This window comes from Scylla paramamosain, chromosome 20, assembly GCF_035594125.1.
Source record: "Scylla paramamosain isolate STU-SP2022 chromosome 20, ASM3559412v1, whole genome shotgun sequence".
Lineage (NCBI taxonomy): Eukaryota > Metazoa > Arthropoda > Malacostraca > Decapoda > Portunidae > Scylla > Scylla paramamosain.
The window spans coordinates 23,338,995-23,356,494 of NC_087170.1; the positions used below are offsets into that span (position 1 = coordinate 23,338,995).

The window sequence follows — 17,500 nt, forward strand, 5'->3', positions numbered from 1 at the left end:
AAAAAACTTCCCTCCAGCCCACAAAACCTTCTCTCCAGCCCACAAAACCTTCTCTCCAGCCCAAAACATAACCTTCTCTCCAGCCCAAAACATTTCTCTCCAGCCCAAAAAGCTCCTCTCCAGACCCCCCAAAAAAATTCTCTCCAGCCCAAAAAACTCCTCTCCAGCCCAAAAAACTCCTCTCCAGCCCAAAAAAACCTCTTTAAATAATCATAAAAAACTCCCCAAACACACCCAAACCTACCCAAAGCCACCAAAACACTCCCAAACACACCCACATTCCCTCTCTCTTATCTTCATTAGAGTGGAGATGGCCTGGCCCTCCCATTCCTGCCCTCAGAGTCCTCTCCTCACTTCCCTCCTGCATCTCACTCACATTGGACAAGGACTCAAAATTATCCAGCATTAGGAAGTTCAGAAGGGCCCAGAGCTCCGCCAGGCTGTTCTGCAAGGGTGTGTCCCAGTAAACAGCAGCCAGTTCATGGGGGGAAAGGTGTTCAGGGACCTGTAAGGGGGGGAGGGAGATGAATTAGGTTTTCAAGGTTGTTTTTGTAGGTTCTAGTGACAGATTAGTGAGATTTCTGCATTGCTAACTGAAGAAAGTCTTTTAAAAGGCTCTAGATGAAGTGACAAGGGTTTTTAAGGGGTGTTTTTATGGTTTTTGTGGCACATTAGAGTGATTTCTGCATTTCTAATGGAAGAAACTTGAGAGTTCTGCTACCTGTGTTTTAAAAAGCTGCAGTTGAAGTTACTGTGGTTTCAAAAGGGTGTTTTTAAGATTCTAGTGACAGATTAACAAGATTACTGCATTATTAACAGGAGGAAACACTCTTTTAAAAGGCTCTAGTTGAAGTTGTTAGGGTTTTCAAGGGTGTTTTATGGTTCTAGTGACAGATTAATCACATTTCTACATTCCAAAGGCTCTACTTGAAGTTGCAATGTTTTTCAAGAGTGTTTTCAATATTCTAGTGAAAGATTAACACACATTTCTACATTCCAAACGCTCTAGTTGAAAGTGTAATGATTTTTCAAGAGTGCTCTCTCTCTCTCTCTCTCTCTCTCTCTCTCTCTCTCTCTCTCTCTCTCTTTCCCCACACTCACTTGTGGTTCTTGAGTGTGTGTCCCTCGTCCACACACAAGTATCTTCAGGCATGCTGCTGGAGACCCCTCACGTCCCTGTTACCCTGTAGGAGTTAGGGCAGATTAGGGACAGACAGAAGCAGGGAGACACATTAAAGGTTATCAAACACCCAAAAAGACATCCTTAAATAACCAAAAAAACACACCAAAACATTTCACCCCTGACACAGCCTGACACACACCAAAAACACCCTTAAACACCCTTAAACACCCCTAACACATCAAAACAACCCGACACACACCCAAAGACGCCAAAGAACACCCCAACACCCCCCAAAACACTTCAATCACATCCTAACTTGACACACCTCTACACACCCAAAACACCCCAACATCCAAAATACCTCTGACACACACCCAAAAACACATTTTCACCCACCAAAACACTCCAAAATGCCCCAAAACTTATCAAACCCACCTTAAATATCCCTAAAAACCCAAAAAACAAAATTATACACACCAAAACACCCTAACACACCCCCAAAAAACATCCAAAAATACCACAAAAATACCTCAAAAACACCCAAAAACATCCCAAAAATTACACAAACTATCCTTAAAAGGCTCTAGTTGAAGTTGTAAGGCATTTCAAGGGTGTTTTTATAGTTCTAGTAACAGATTAACAATATTTCTGCATTACTAACTGGAGAAACACCCCTGAGAACCCTGCTACCTGTATTTAAAAGGCTGCAATAGAAGTTACTGTGGTTTCAAAGGGTGTTTTTATGGTTCTAGCGACACATTAACAACATTTTTGCATTACTAACAGGAGAAACACTCTTTTAAGGATTTTCAAGGTTGTTTTTTAAGGTTCTAGAGACAGATTAACAAAATTACTACATTATTAACAGGAGAAACACTCTTTTAAAAGGCTCTACTTGATGTTATAAGGGTTTTCTTGCAGTGTTTTTAAGGTTCTAGTGACAGATTGACCACATTTCTACATTCCAAAGACACTAGTTGAAGTTGCAAGGTTTTTCAAGAGTGTTTTCAAGGTTCTAGTGACAGATTAACATTTCTACTTTCCAAAGGCTCTAGTCGAAGTTGTAAGGGTTTTCAAGTGTGTTTTTTAAGGTTCTAGTGATAGATTAACCAGATCTCCACATCCCAAAAGCTGAAGCTGTAAGGGTTTTCAAGAGTTTTTCAAGTTCTAGTGACAGATTAACAACACACTCTCTCTCTCTCTCTCTCTCTCTCTCTCTGTCTCTCTCACACTCCCTCACACTTTCCCACACTACAGGGGGGAAGTCGCATCGCTCTACTCTGCCCGGATTTTGCACCACAGACGTGTTGAGGTACCGTTTACCCAATATTTAAAGTTTACCCAAAAAATAACAATAATAACAATAATAATTTGTTGTATTTTCGTTAATTTTTCAAAATATTTGTGTGTGTGTGTGTGTGTGTGTGTGTGTGTGTGTGTGTGTGTGTGTGTGTGTGTGTGTGTGTGTGTGTGTGTGTGTGTGTGTGATTGACTGATTGATTGTTTATCAAATGCTCAAATTTTATATAAAAGTGTGTGTGTGTGTGTGTATGAGAGAGAGAGAGAGAGAGAGAGAGAGAGAGAGAGAGAGAGAGAGAGAGAGAGAGAGAGAGAGAGAGAGAGAGAGAGAGAGAGAGAGAGAGAAAGGCTGAAGACAGTCAGTTAGAGGAGAGTTGATGAGACGAAAAGCTGTTGATTCCACCCTGTCTCGAAGAGCAGTATGAGTGGAACCCCCCCCAGACATGTGAAGCATACTCCATACATGGACGGATAAGGCCCTTGTACAGAGTTAGCAGCTGGGGGGGTGAGAAAAACTAGCGGAGACGTCTCAGAACACCTAACTTCATAGAAGATGTTTTAGCTAGAGATGAGAGGTGAAGTTTCCAGTTCAGATTATAAGTAAAGGACAGACCGAGGATGTTCAGTGTAGAAGAGGGGGACAGTTGAGCGTCATTGAAGAAGAGGGGATAGTTGTCTGGAAGGTTGTGTCGAGTTGATAGATGGAGGAATTGAGTTTTTGAGGCATTGAACAATACCAAGTTTGCTCTGCTCCAATCAGAAATTTTAGAGAGATCAGAAGTCAGGCATCCTGTGGCTTCCCTGCACGAAATGTTTACTTCCTGAGGGGTTGGACGTCTATGAAAAGACGTGGAAAAATGAAGATTGGTATCATCAGCATAGGAGTGAATAGGACAAGAAGTTTGGTTTAGAAGATCACTGAAGAATAATAGGAAGAGAGTGGGTGACAGGAGAGAAACCTGAGCAACACCACTGTCAACAGGTTCAGAAGACAGTGACCATCTACCGCAGCAGCAAAAGAACAGTCACAAAGGAAATTTGAGATGAAGTTACAGAGAGAAGGAAAGAACCCATAGATGGCTAGTTTGGAAATCAGATTTGTGCCATACTATATCAAAAGCTTTTGATATGTCTAAGGCAACAGCAGTCTCTGAAGGAGGATGACCAAGACTCACTAAGGAAAGTAAGAAGATCACCAGTAGAGCGGCCTTGACAGAACCCATACTAGCAATCAGATAAAAGGTTATGGAGTGATAGATATTTAACAATCTTCCTGCTGAGGAGAGATTCAAAAACTTTAGATAGGCAGGAAATTAAATCAACAGGATGGTATTCTGAGGGATTAGAACAGTCAGTCACCCTTTTTAGGAATAGGCTGAATGTAGGCAAACTTCCAGCAAAGAAGGAAAGGTAGATGTTGACAGACAGACAGCTGAAAGAGTTTGACTAGGCAAGGTGCAAGCACGGAGGCACAGTTCTGGAGAACAATAGGAGGGACCCCATCAGGTCCATAAACCTTTCAAGGATTTGGGCCAGCAAGGGCATGGAGAACATCATTGTGAAGAGTTTTAATAAGTAGCATGAAGTAGTCAGAGGGTGGAGGAGAGGGAGGAACAAGCCCCCTGATTTGTGGGCACAGATTCAGGATTTTTTTTTTTGGCAAACTTTTTTTTTCATGAGGGGTGGAGGGTGCAAACCTTCTCACCACTTTTGTGGCGTTCTCTATTTGTGAAGTGACACGACACAATTAAAAACTTTCGGATTTTTGAATTTTGGATAGAGAATTCTCAGCTGTACCAACAAAAGTATTGACCTGAATGTTGGTGCCTGCAGTCAAAACCACCAGTCAGTCACAAGGCTCCAGCTTCTTGCTTCTGAGTTACGGAAGTCTCCCAAGGTCTCTTCCACCCGCTGCTTGTGTTACCACCTGCGGAGAAACGCGCACATCTACACTCCAGTCGCTTGATGGATGCATTTGATTCACAACTTTGTCCAGAATTTAACCATTTACTATAACATTACAGCTGGAAACATTTATAAGCACATTCATGAAAGGAAAGAATTACAGTAGCAGAATGTGCAATTTCTAGCCAGTATACTGTATAGACATGGCTAGGAAAGAAAATAAATGCTTCATGTTGGTCTGGGAATCAGGAAAGATGTGATAAAAATAGTAGTTATAGTGTTCATTACCAGATGGATAACTATTTTGTCACACTCTTGTCTCTGGTAAAAGTCACTCACAAAAATGATGGACCCAGGGCAGCTCTTTTTTCTAATCAACATTTCCACATGAAGGGCAGCACTTCACTCTAAGGAAGGGAACCAAAATAAATCTCTCTCTCTCTCTCTCTCTTTCTGTTTAATAGGCTGTTTGGATAACTATTTCACTGGAGAGAGAGAGAGAGAGAGAGAGAGAGAGAGAGAGAGAGAGAGAGAGAGAGAGAGAGAGAGGAGAGAGAGAGAGAGAGAGAGAGAGAGAGAGAGACACACACACACACACACACACACACACACACACACACACACACACACACACACACACACACACACACCTGGTGGAGCCTCTGTCTCATGGGTCCACACCATCAGTTGAAGCGCCGGCACCCTCTGAACTCCCGGGGACGCACAACCCCATCCTCTGGTTCTAGCCATTTTAATTCAATTACTACATGTAGTTTCCCCTGAGAGATTCCAAGTCCACCTGTTAAGGAGAGAAGTTCTTTGTCAGTATACAATGGATAACAATTTGCTACAAGGTTTCCTCTGACTACAGTAGAGCCTTACCTCTCCTACTACAAATAGTAGTAGTAGTAGTAGTAGTAGTAGTAGTAGTAGTAGTAGTAGTAGTATATGAATAAATAGATAAATAACTAGATAGATACATAAATTAATTAATTAATTAATTTTAAAAAAGGAGAAAGGAGATAAAGAAGCAAGACATGATACTTTAATGAATTTGTGTGTGTGTGTGTGTGTGTGTGTGTGTGTGTGTGTGTGTGTGTGTGTGTGTCCATTACTATAGGTGATATGAAGTATTAATCAAAGTGAGGCTAACATTTGGTGTTGCTTGTCCCTGCAGTGGTAGGTTAGTTAGGTCAGGCCAGGTTCATCTGCTAACATGACTCATAACCAAACAGGTCACTGGTAATGCTTAAGAGAGCAGGTCATGGCATAACTCTTCATCAACACTGACAAACACCCACTAATTATTTCAAAGGAACTTAACTGTGTTCATAAAAGGTGAGGTAAGATTTATACATTTAAAAGTATCTTATCTGTGTGTGTGTGTGTGTTGAAGATAAACGTATCCAGTATGTCACAATTCTTCCCAAATATGAGACACCTGAAGAGGGAAAAGTGCAAGAGGAGAGACAAATACCTTTTCTCCTTTTTCTGAAGGAGTGACACGAGCCAAGGGCAACAAAAAATCCAATAAAAACAGAAATCCCACTGAAATGCCAGGCCTATAAAAATTTAGGTTTTATTATAGTTTAAGCCATTACACACTACGTGGTAATAACCTATTTCCTTCGTTTATTATTATTTTTATCTCCTTGCCTGCCTCAGGACCCGTGATCAGCTGTCTGTTTACATCGGAAGTGTTGCCAATCCACGGTACCTTCATTATTTTTTATATTTTTTTTTACATTATTTCGGCTTTTTATTTAGTCATACTCGTAATATTTAGTTTCAACGTAACCCGCATGACGAAATATTAACAAATGAACTCTTCCGTGAAATGAAAACCCGCCAAAATTCAACTTTTTAAAAAATATAAGCAGACTGATGATCCGGACGTCCGTATATATTAGCCATTATTTAATTTATTTCTCGTCACCATAAGTCACCCGTGGCAGTGAATGGAGCCACATGACTATGCTTTCATGTCCGCTGGTCAGACCTAACCGCCACTGCCTAGTTTAAGTCTGACGGAAGGTTTAACAGGCCAGGGGTGAGCTGCGGCAGGCTGGCCCGTCATACCTCACACCCCTTTATTTCCCTCACACACATTAATACACTCGTTACACACACTCATCCACCTACTGCCACTTACCTGTGCACAAATCACCCCAGTAGTCTGCTCCTCACACAACAAAACACTGTAAATTACGATAAATATTGAGAGACAGCAGATTTATTTATTTTTTATTGTCTTCCTCAGTGTACCTGGGAAACACCGTGCAGTGCGGTTGTGTGTGTGTCCTCTTTTCATTTAAACACCAGGGAACGGGACCACAGAGGCACAGGAGGTCAATTAAGGTGACTTTAGTAGTGACAGGTAGCAGAGGTCTGGCTTCAACCTACGACACTACCTGGAAAACACTGGAAATACCTGGAAAATACTTGATACTTAATAGCAAAAGGGGAGAAGAGAAGAGAGAATATAATGCTATTTATCATGGAATAGAGGCGGACACACACACACACACACACACACACACATAGATATACACACACACACACACACACACACACACACACACACACACACACATATATATACACACACACGCATACACACAGCTGAAATTAATCCAGAAAACAGAGAAATAACCTTCATAACAACCACAAATAATAAGGAAAGACAGATAGCCAATCTTGTTTACATCTGAGTCCCCCCCAGCCCTCCCGCGGCCGCCATGATGGATTGCCAGAGTCTACCCCCGGTTCCAATATTCCTTCTATTTTCTTAACTTATATATTTAGGCTTTTTAACTAAGATTTTATGGTTTGTAAAAATATTTGGTGGTGTTTTGAGTGTTTTGCGTGCGAGTGTTAAGGGAAACATGTCGATTATGAGGTTGTTTCAGCGTAAATAATTGTTGCTGTTTGCCGTTAAATTTTTCATACCGCCAAACATGATTTTTTATTTCAGCCGCTAGGCAAGATTTTATGGGCTCAAAAAATCGTTTATTGTTTTTTAAATATGTTATGATGCTTTTGAGTGAAATACGTGGACTTTTAGAGGGGTTTTAGACCCGTTGAAAACTCAAAAAGTCGACATTTATAAATTATTTATTTATTTATTTCAGCTTCCGGTTAACTTCTGATTGTTTGTAAAAATAGTTTCGATTTTTTAAAGTGTATTGTGTTCGTGAGAAATGAGATTTGTGGATTTTGGAATGTATTTTTTTATCGTGTTTGTTCGAACACTTTTTCATATAGTTATTTAAATATAGCTTTATTATCACTGAAGCTTGGAATATTTTTATATGTCCAGAATTAATTTAAAATTATGCCCTTTCATAATATGTAAAGCATTCCGGCCTAGCTTCATTTTTGCGAGGGGTCATTTTCAAAATCATTTGCGTAACGTAAATATGGCGGACGTGACGTCATCAGCCGCCTTCATCCGGGGACCGAGACCCTGGACCTTCCCTCCTCCCAGTGCCCTTCCATTAGTATTTAGTGTTATTTCCTATATTTTCCAGCTGTTTTCATGCATAGAGAAGAATAGAAAGAGGAGGAAAGAAGGAGAAATGAAGAAGGAGGAGGAAGAAGAGGGAAGGGAAGGAGGAAGAGGAGAAAGAAAAGAAGAAATATTAAGAAAAGATTTTCACTGAATTTCCAGCGTTTTAAAGGTAAGCAAACGTAGTAGTAGTAGCAGTAGTAGTAGTAGTGGTGGTGGTGGTGGTGGTGGTGGTGATGTGGCAGCCTTGTAATATAAGATGAAGTGTTTTGAGTTAAATACGCAATTTTTTTTTCTAGGCATTTTGGAATAGAAGTGAGAGTTTTTGGTGTTTTGAAAGGGAATAGTCGTGCTTTCAGTGTTTTTTTTAAGTGAATTCACCGTTTCTGTGGTGTTTTAAAAAGGCAGGGGATGTTTTTTTTTATATATTTTTTTATTTTTTTGTGTTTTTTTTAGATTTTGGTGTTTTTCAAGTTTGTTTGGGTAGAAATTGTTGTTTTTTCGCTGTCCTTGGGTAGGTGTGTGTCTCTTCTGGGGTGTTTTGAAAGGAAATTAAGTGTTATTTAAGTGTTTTTTGGCTAGAAATGTGTGTTTTTTGGGTGTTTTGAAAGGAAATTAAGTGTTATTCGATGTTTTTTTTGCAAGAAATGAGTGCTTTTGGGGTGTTTTGAAAGGAAATTAAGTGTTATTTAAGTGTTTTTTGGGTTTCTAGGTGTTTTTGGGAGTAAAATTGTGTTTCTAGGTGTTTCTAGGTGTTTCTGGTGTGTATGTGTGTGTGTGTGTGTTGCCTTGTCTTTCGTTGTACAGATGCTTATACAGTGTGTGTGTGTGTGTGTGTGTGTGTGTGTGTGTTGCCTTGTCTTTCGTTGTACAGATGGTGATGCAGTGTGTGTGTGTGTGTGTGTGTGTGTGTGTGTGTTGCCTTGTCTTTCGTTGTACAGATGGTGATGCAGTGTGTGTGTGTGTGTGTGTGTGTGTTGCCTTGAATTTCGTTGTACAGATGGTGATGCAGTGTGTGTGTGTGTGTGTGTGTGTGTGTGTGTGTGTGTGTGTGTGTGTGTGTGTGTGTGTGTGTTGCCTTGTCTTTCGTTGTACAGATGCTTATGCAGTGTGTGTGTGTGTGTGTGTGTGTGTGTGTGTGTGTGTGTGTGTGTGTGTGTTGCCTTGTCTTTCGTTGTACATATGCTTATACAGTGTGTGTGTGTGTGTGTGTGTGTGTGTGTGTGTGTGTGTGTGTGTGTGTTGCCTTGTCTTTCGTTGTACAGATGGTGATGCAGTGTGTGTGTGTGTGTGTGTGTGTGTGTTGAAAATGTTCGCAAGATGATATATAAATCTTTCATTTAAAACCACAAAATGGTGAGTAATGTTGAGAAGGAAGAAGAAAGGAAGATTATGAGGAAGAAGAGGAGGAAGAAGAGGAGGAATAGGATTTAAATGAAGGAAAATAACAGGGACAAAGTTTTAAATCATATTATTCGTTATTTCTTTCTTTATTCAGTATTTCCTTATTCCTTTCTTTATTTTCGTTTACTTCCTCCTCTTATCCCTTTTCTGCCAGAGGAGGAAGGGGAAGAAAGGAGGATGAGGGTGAGGAAGACGAGGAAGAGGAAGAGGATTAAATTTCTTTCATCTTTCTTAGACAGTCCTCAGGATGTCAACATTGTATAATGGTACAGTGTTGAGACAGGGACGATCGCGTTATAATTCACTAATTGAGGTTACTTTTGATAAATAAACAACTAGTACGGAGTCTTTTAAGTATTTTACATTATCTTATACCGGAAAATATAAAGGAAAAGTGGCGTAAATAAGAAAAAAAAGGCAAAGATTAGAGATGTGGGATTTTATAACTTGTGGTATCTTAAAATACTAGTATAAGATAAACCCTATGCAAAACGAATAATATAACCTTTATTAATCATCATAACCTAGAAAACCGATAAATATATATATAAAAACCAGTGTAATTAGTAAAAAACAAAAAAACTGTCCCTGGGAAGTGAGACGGCCCACAGAGTCGCGCCAAAAACGTGGATCTACAGGCCAGGCATCTTATGTTTAACCAGGTGTACAAGGTGCTGGCTTTCAAGGGCTCCTCCACACCTACAGACACACGCACACACCACCAGATACAGGAAGGTGAGTGCCTGAGATGGTGTTGAGTTAGATATAATACTTATTTACTTGAGAAATGGTGTTGCTTTGTTGATGTCGCCACACAACGCCAGTAAGATATTTCAGACCACTTAAATTGCTTCCCTGTGCAGCCAGTGACGCCTCTCCCTAGTTAAATGTGTGTGTGTGCGTGTGTGTGTATGTGTGAGTGCGTGTGTGTGTGTGTGTGTGTGCATAGTTACCAGATAAATGTAGTTTTAAGAGAATAGTTTTGTTTACAACTAAACTAAAGAATCACTAAATTTTGTGACGCAGCCTTGGATGTGCCCCTGTGCTCCCCCCCACGCCCCCCTCGCCGCCCTTGGCAGTGTGGGAACCTCGGTACACGCCAGAGTGCCAAGTAAACACCTAACCTAACCTAAGAGAGAGAGAGAGAGAGAGAGAGATAGAGGTCACTGTTATCATTATTTTCATTATTACACACAATTTAAGGGTTGACCTGGCCCCCCTCCCTTCACCAGGCCACCCCCCCTTACACTCTCTGTTCAGGTGACCTAATGTGACCTAGCCTTGACACCTGCACCTCCACGTGTCAGCTGGGCACTTGTACACTCCACAGTTCTAGGTGAAGACACTGTTGGGTCACTGTGGGGTCAATGTGGGTCACTGTTGGTCACTGTGGGTCAATGTGGGTCACTGTGGGTCACTGTTGGGTCATAGGTCACTTGTCCTTCATGCATAAAAGGTGTCTTGTTTATGTTTGTGTCAGGTCGCAGTGTGGTGGCCCTGTGTGACCCTTGTACTAGAGGTCATGGTGACTGGTTGGGGTCATCAGTTTTTATGTGGTTGTTGTTGTTGTTGTTGTTTTCTTATTTTTTGATCATATTTATTTACTTATTTATTTATTTATTTATTTATGTACTGTGGTTGGAATGTAATGAACCTACTACTACTACTACTACTACTACTACTACTACTACTACTACTACTACTACTACTACTACTACTACTACTACCACCACACCACCATAACCACACAACACTCCAATAGCACTTTCTCCTCCTCACCACCTGTTCTCTCACCTGCAGAATTAATTGATGAGCTACAGAACTACAGCATCGTTCAGGTGGCAGCCGGAGACCAGCACTCTCTTTCTCTCACCTCCTGGGGCCTGGTGAGTGAGAGAGAGAGATAGAGAGAGAGAGAGAGAGAGAGAGAGAGAGAGAGCCTGTAATGTGTGTGTGTGTGTGAAAGAGAGAGAGAGTAGAAATAATTTTGTTATTTTAGTAGCTGTAAGAGAGAGAGAGAGAGAGAGAGAGCAATACATTTTTCATTTTTCTCTTGTTATCAATATATATACAGTAAAATCCCTCTTATCTGGCATCAACGGGACCGCCGACATGTCAGATACTTGAATATTGCCGGATACTTGAATAGAAGTGAAATTATGTCCACAATGACCAGCATCTTACACACTCACGCATCTTACCATAACAGAGATCAGCTGATCTTAATCAGCAGCTGATCTGATCAGCTGCTTAAGTGTAAGCACAACACACTCCCTCTTTTGTACAACTTGAGGCATGATGAAGGCGTCAGGCCATAAACAGTGCACACGCGGGACTGAGTCACTCGGTAAACACAGTGCAGTGGGCCGCGGGTGGCGCCAAGCAGTGCGCTCTGGTGGCCAGGGGACACACTATGCCTTGCCCAGGAATTTTAATCGATTTTGTGAGTACACATTGATTTTTTATTGATTTTAAGGCTCAGGGAAAAATGTGCCGGATACTTGAAGCTGCCGGATACTGGAATGCCGGATGAGAGGGATTTTACTGTATATTCAAATTATTTCTCCTAGACAGGTTAGGTTCTCTCCCTCTCCCTCTCTCTCTAATCTCCCCTCTCACTCTCCCTCTCTCTCTTTAAAGGTATATTATATCTTAAGTTAAGTTGGGTTTTGTTAGATTAGGTCTTAGTTCTCTCTCTCTCTCTCTCTCTCTCTCTCTCTCTCTCTCTCTCTCTCTCTCTCTCTCTCTCTCTCTCTCTCTCTCTCTCTCTCTCTCTCTCTCTCTCTCTCTCCCTCTCCCTCCCTCCCACCTCTCCCTCTCTCCTCAGATCTACGCACGGGGTGACAATGGGTACGGTCAGCTTGGCGTCAACTCCTGCGACAGTCCACACCGCCACACGCAAGCTTGTCAAGAGTCTGGCCAGGAAGGTGACAGTGCAGCTGGCCTGTGGCGCCAACCACACCCTTGCCTTGACTGCTGGTGGGTGTCTGTATGTATGTATGTCTGTGTCTATGTGTCTGTATATATGTGTGTGTGTGTGTGTGTGTGTGTGTGTTATCATCATTATTTATTTATTTTTTGCTTTTGTGTGTTTCAGATGGTGACAAAATACCTTCGGCCAGTTGGCACTTAGACACCGACAGGGGCCCCAGAAGGATCCTGCCCTGGTGACCTCCTTGGCTGGCACCCTCTTAGTCCTGCTGGCCGCTGCGGGTCACCACTCTGCTGCCGTGACCCAGGCCGGCTACCTGCTGTTGTGGGGGTCAAACAAGCAGGGTCAACTGGGCTATACTCCCAAGGGTGATCCTCTTGTTAGGTGTGTGTGTGTGTGTGTGTGTGTGTGTGTGTGTTTGGGTGGTGGGAGGAAGAGGAAGAGGGAGAAAAGTAGTAATAGTAGTAGTAGTAGTAGTGGTGTACATAAAGTATATTCTTTTATTTATAATCAAGAAAAACAAACTGAATAATGATAATAATAATAATAATAATAATAATAATGATGATGATGATGAATAATTCTAAACAAACATGAATTAAATTATATAAGCCTAAAACTAACCAATTTCTCTCTCTCTCTCTCTCTCTCTCTCTCTCTCTCTCTCTCTCTCTCTCTCTCTCTCTCTCTCTCTCTCTCTCTCTCTCTCTCTCTCTCTCTCTCTCTCTCTCTCTCTCTCTCCCAGATCTTCGCAGGGGGGGGGACGTCAGCATGGCCACCGTCAGCAGGGAGAGTGGGGGTGCTGAGGACTTTTGCAGCCCTCCCCTACCCCGACCAAATGCCCTCTCTCTCACAATTCAAGAACATATGATTAAGAAACTTCTGTCAATTGAGGAAGAAGACATGATTGATGACGATTTGTTTACGTAAGTGTGTGTGTGTGTGTGTGTGTGTGTGTGTGTGTGTGTGTGTGTGTGTGTGTTTGGGTGTGGTATGGTATATTTTGTGTGTGTTTGGGAGTGTGTTGTGTGTTTTGGTATGATTTGGGTGTGTGTGTGTGTGTGTGTGTGTGTGTGTGTGTGTGTGTGTGTGTGTGTGTGTGTGTGTGTGTGTGTTTGTTTGTGTTATATAATTTATTTTTTATGTTTTCAGTGACAGAATGTTGTATTTTTTGTGTTTGTTTACATTTGTGTCATATCAATCTATTTACAAACAAACAAACGAACGAACAATATTACCATCCCCACGTTTGTTTACACTCATTCACTCACCCACTTCCAAACACAGGTACACAGAGACAGTGTTTGCCTCAGTGTGCGCTTGGAACAGCTCCTTCACGCTTGCTGGCTTGCACAAACACACACACGGGCTGGACTACCGTTTGGCTGAGGACTGTGTGGCTCAGATTGGCCGGATTGCAAGGGAGACCATTCAGGAAGTGGCGAGTGCGTGCGTTTGTGTGCGTTTCACTGCATTTTACTGAAGGTTTCCCAGGACAAAACAGGACAAACCGACCTGCTGGCATTTCACACGCAGAATCTCACAAGCGTCCACTGATCCATTACCGAGCTAATCCAAACGTATCCAAACGTCCACAGGTTCGTACTGGCATTCAAAACGTGGCCAAGAGTCTTCCTTCGCATCCCCCCAGCCAGGACGCCTTACGCTGTTATGTCCTTCCCCTGTACAAGGACTTCACTGACCCTAAACAAACGGCCAAACTCCAAACGCCGTATGCTGAGGGAGTGTTGAAGCTTGGCAAGGAGATGGCGGAGGTGTTCAGTGAGTTGGATTGTTTGTGTGTATGTGTGTGTGTGTGTGTGTTTGGGAGTGTTTGAGTGTGTTTTGGGAGTGTTTGGGGGGTGTTTTGTGTTTTGGGTGTGTTTGGGGTGTTTGAGTGTGTTTAGGGGTGTTTTAAAGGTGTTTTGGGGTGTTTTAAATGTGTTTTGGTGTTTTTTCTTTGTTTTTCTATTGATTTGTGTGTTTTAAGTATATTTTTGGAGGAGAAAAATTAATTCTCTCTCTGAGAGAGAATTAACACACACACACTCTCTCTGAGAGTGTGTGTGTGTGTTTTGAGTGTAAGAGAGAGAGAGAGAAGTATAATTGTCTGTGTACTACTACTACTACTACTACTACTACTACTACTACTACTACTACTACTACTACTACTACTACTACTACTACTACTACTACCACCATTCTCTTCCTCATTCTCTTTCTCTTCCTCCTCCTCCTCTTCTTCTTTTACTACTACTACTACTACTACTACTACTACTACTACTACTACTACAACAATTCTTATCTACAACACCACCACATCACTTACAACCACTCAGACCACCACCACTACCACAACCAGATCTTAACCAAACCTAACCTAACCTACCCACACCACACAGAGACCAGCGTGCCCTTGTGTCTTCCCTGCGGCTGTTGTCCCTGGTCCACGGTCTGAACTTCCAAGCCGGCTGCCGAGTGGGGCGGTTGAACTACGACGACTTTTACATCCCAGAAATTGCAGAGAAAATTGATATTAGGAATGATTACTTGAACTGGATGAACAGCAGGCTTCACCCGATGTCCAGGAGGGAGGTGGGTGTGTGTGTGTGGGGGTGTGGGGGTGTTTGAAGGTGGCTGAGTGATTTTGGGGTGTTTGGGTGTGTTTTGGTGTGTTTTTGGGGGTGTTTGGGGAGGTGGGTGACCATGTTTGGGGGTGTTTGTGTGTGTATTGGGGGTGTTTGTGAATGGGTGACTGTGTTTGGGGGAGCTTTCAATGTTGAACGCTTAAAAACATCCTTTAAAATTGACAATTCCTTTAATTTTAACTGACAAACCCTTAGAAACACCCTTTAAAAATTGAAAACCCTTTATTTATTCTCTTAAGCCCTTAAAAATACCCTTTAAAAGACACCAAACCTTTAAATAGCCTCATAAACCCTTAAAATCACCCTTCTACCTTTTATTTACCCCCTTAAACCCTTAAATACACCCTTTAACTCTTCATTTACCCCTTCAACCCTTAAAAACAACTTGAACTAATCCAATCCTTTACATTACAGAGTCCAATCCTGTTCTGTGAGTATCCATTCTTGTTCGACCCTCAGGCCAAGACGCTGCTGCTCAGGTGTGACGCCACTCGGCAGGTGAGAACCAGGTGCAGGACTAATTAGGTTTGGTTTACATATGTTTATTTGTTTATTTGTATATATATATTTTTTTTTTTTTTTTTGTGTGTGTGTTTTTCAAGGATTCGTCAGCATTGTAGAACAGCAGAGGAGGTTGTCTTCATTCACCCAGTCCTCTCCTCCCCACCTCCTCTACTGTCTGTTTTCACCCAGTCCTACCCTCCCCACCTCCTCTGCTGTCTTGATTCACCCAGTCCTACCCTCCCCACCTCCTCTGCTGTCTTGATTCACCCAGTCCTCTCCTCCCCACCTCCTCTACTGTCTGTTTTCACCCAGTCCTACCCTCCCCACCTCCTCTGCTGTCTTTATTCACCCAGTCCTCTCCTCCCCACCTCCTCTACTGTCTGTTTTCACCCAGTCCTCCCCTTCCCACCTCCTCTACTGTCTGTTTTCACCCAGTCCTCCCACACGACACCGCAGGAATGTAAATAAACACACCGTTCACACTAATATCCTTCCGTTTATTGATTTCTGTCGGTGTTTCCAGGGCGAATGTTTCCCAGACCACCCGGTCATACGCACATTCTGGGAAGTATTTCACAAACTCTCCCTGGAGCAGAAGAAGTGGTTTTTGAAGTTCCTGACGGGCACTGACAGGGTTCCTATTCTGGGCATGAAGGTAGGTGAGAGACAGAGAGAGAGAGGGGCTGAGGGGAGTGACTGTGGGGTTTGTCAACATCCTGTGGGGGGACATCCTGTGGGTCTGTGTGGGAGAGAGAGAGAGAGAGAGAGAGAGAGGGGAGAGAGAGAGAGAGAGAGAGAGAGAGAGTGTCCTCCTTTTCTCTTCCTTCTTGTCCTCTTTTCTTCCTTCCTTCCTTCCTTCCTTCCTTCCTTCCTTCCTTCCTTCCTCTTCCTTCCTTCCTTTCTTCTCAGTCATTCCTCTGAAATATGAATAAATTTATAATAATAATAATAATAATAATAATAATAATAATAAATTTAATAGTAATTTATTGCATTTTCTCTCACACACACACACACACACACACCAATATTTTCTCCCTCTCTTTCTTTTTCTCTTATAAACTCTCTCTCTCTCTCTCTCTCAGGCACTCACACCAAGTTGATGATCCAAAGCACAGCAGACGACAGCTTCCTTCCGGTCGCACACACCTGCATCACACAACTCGACCTGCCAAAATACAACACCAAAGAGAAGCTGAAATACAAACTTCTACAGGCCGTACAGCAGAGTGAAGGGTTCGGCCTGGTGTGAGGGGGTGTTGAAGGGTGTGAGGGGGTCAGGGGGAGGCTGTGTGAGTTGGATAAGAGTGACCTTGTGTGTGGGAGGAAGTGCCTGTTAAGAAAATAGAATATATAGAAATTAATAGAAAATATATGTAATAGTTTACAGAATTATTATTATTATTATTATTATTATTATTATTATCAAATTGAGTATATTTTTTAGTCTTGTTACAAAAAAAAATGAGTGAAATAAAGAAAATGAAAAAGGTAACTTGTATTATTATCACTATAAAAATGAGAGAGAGAAAGAGAGAGGAGGGTGGCCAACTTGCTGGACATGAGAGGGAGGCTCTTGCTCTACAAGGCCCAGATACGGCCTTATTTAGAGTATTCCGCCCTCTCCTGGATGTCCTGTGCTGCCACACACATCAGCAAGCTCCACGGCATCCAGCGACGGGCGCTGCGACTGGTGGAAGCAGCAGGTGCCCCCAGCCCATCCTGAGGCTCCCGTCGACACGATAGAACACCGCAGGGACCTGGCGGCCCTTGTGGTGTTCCACAAGGCACAGGTGCAGGGTGTGCCACGCCTGGCGGGACTACGGCTGTCCGCCAGAGTCACCTCGCGGGACACGAGAACGGTGTCATCCAGTGGTGACTCGGTGGAAGTGCCGCGTTCCCGCTCCAGCCAACACCGGCCCACCTTTTGGGGGCGAGTCTCCAGACCGTGGAACGTCTTCGCGTCCTCCGTCCCTCATATCAGGGGGATGGATACCCAGGACGTGAAGTTAACAGCACACCACTGGAGGGGCTCGTTCCCAACCCTCCTGCTAACAATATTAACATAAGTCCATAAAGAATGTATATATATGTATATATATCTTTATATTTATATTTGTGTTGTATCACACCCCTAAAACAGGTTGCACGTGGCAGTGCGCCTTCAGCTGATAATG

The 17,500-nt window shown here is 42.5% G+C and overlaps 2 protein-coding genes and 2 long non-coding RNA genes across 11 annotated transcripts in view; 2 read left to right on the forward strand and 2 right to left on the reverse strand.

Moving 5' to 3' along the window:
* The window catches only part of LOC135110676 (uncharacterized), a 7,085-nt gene extending 177 nt beyond the window's left edge, over positions 1-6,908 (reverse strand). Inside the window, exons 1-5 of one of the 3 annotated variants that reach the window (XR_010273360.1) lie at positions 6,593-6,908; positions 4,978-5,126; positions 4,236-4,349; positions 1,102-1,184; positions 1-505 (exon numbers count right to left, since the gene is read on the reverse strand). The exon at positions 1-505 is cut by the window's left edge and continues 177 nt beyond it. This is a non-coding gene — a long non-coding RNA (uncharacterized LOC135110676). The other 2 variants (XR_010273359.1, XR_010273361.1) reach the window with 2 other exon arrangements.
* Positions 6,909-7,738: 830 nt separating this feature from the next.
* On the forward strand, positions 7,739-14,753 carry LOC135110671 (RCC1 and BTB domain-containing protein 1-like). 6 transcript variants are annotated; one of them, XM_064023279.1, is made up of 9 exons: positions 7,739-8,007; positions 9,394-9,974; positions 11,040-11,125; positions 12,067-12,218; positions 12,337-12,555; positions 12,917-13,097; positions 13,459-13,616; positions 13,770-13,953; positions 14,574-14,753. In XM_064023279.1, the coding sequence occupies exons 6-8, from the start codon at positions 12,943-12,945 to the stop codon at positions 13,871-13,873; spliced, it is 417 nt and encodes a 138-aa protein (XP_063879349.1). In that variant the 5' UTR covers positions 7,739-8,007; positions 9,394-9,974; positions 11,040-11,125; positions 12,067-12,218; positions 12,337-12,555; positions 12,917-12,942; the 3' UTR covers positions 13,874-13,953; positions 14,574-14,753. The 6 variants fall into 6 exon arrangements, with proteins under 6 accessions (XP_063879349.1, XP_063879352.1, XP_063879355.1 ...); XM_064023282.1 differs by lacking the exon at positions 9,394-9,974; XM_064023285.1 differs by lacking the exons at positions 7,739-8,007; positions 13,459-13,616 and adding an exon at positions 10,266-10,350 and having other exon boundaries at positions 8,688-9,974.
* LOC135110673 (probable E3 ubiquitin-protein ligase HERC4) lies at positions 14,703-16,818 on the forward strand. Its single transcript, XM_064023288.1, has 4 exons — positions 14,703-14,766; positions 15,234-15,317; positions 15,847-15,978; positions 16,409-16,818. The coding sequence occupies exons 1-4, from the start codon at positions 14,731-14,733 to the stop codon at positions 16,424-16,426; spliced, it is 270 nt and encodes an 89-aa protein (XP_063879358.1). The 5' UTR covers positions 14,703-14,730; the 3' UTR covers positions 16,427-16,818.
* Positions 16,791-17,500, reverse strand: part of LOC135110680 (uncharacterized) — a 5,771-nt gene continuing 5,061 nt past the window's right edge. Inside the window, exon 2 of the long non-coding RNA XR_010273366.1 lies at positions 16,791-17,374. This is a non-coding gene — a long non-coding RNA (uncharacterized LOC135110680). The remainder of the gene's footprint in view (positions 17,375-17,500) is intronic.

Bases quoted from the DNA above. Each gene is read 5' to 3' on its own strand.
- LOC135110671 (XM_064023279.1), top strand. From the start codon at position 12,943: ATGGCCACCGTCAGCAGGGAGAGTGGGGGTGCTGAGGACTTTTGCAGC. The intron at 13,098-13,458 runs GTAAGTGTGTGT...TTCCAAACACAG, and splicing joins ATTGATGACGATTTGTTTAC to GTACACAGAGACAGTGTTTG. The intron at 13,617-13,769 runs GTGCGTGCGTTT...AAACGTCCACAG, and splicing joins GACCATTCAGGAAGTGGCGA to GTTCGTACTGGCATTCAAAA.
- LOC135110673 (XM_064023288.1), top strand. From the start codon at position 14,731: ATGAACAGCAGGCTTCACCCGATGTCCAGGAGGGAG. The intron at 14,767-15,233 runs GTGGGTGTGTGT...TTTACATTACAG, and splicing joins ACCCGATGTCCAGGAGGGAG to AGTCCAATCCTGTTCTGTGA. The intron at 15,318-15,846 runs GTGAGAACCAGG...CGGTGTTTCCAG, and splicing joins GGTGTGACGCCACTCGGCAG to GGCGAATGTTTCCCAGACCA.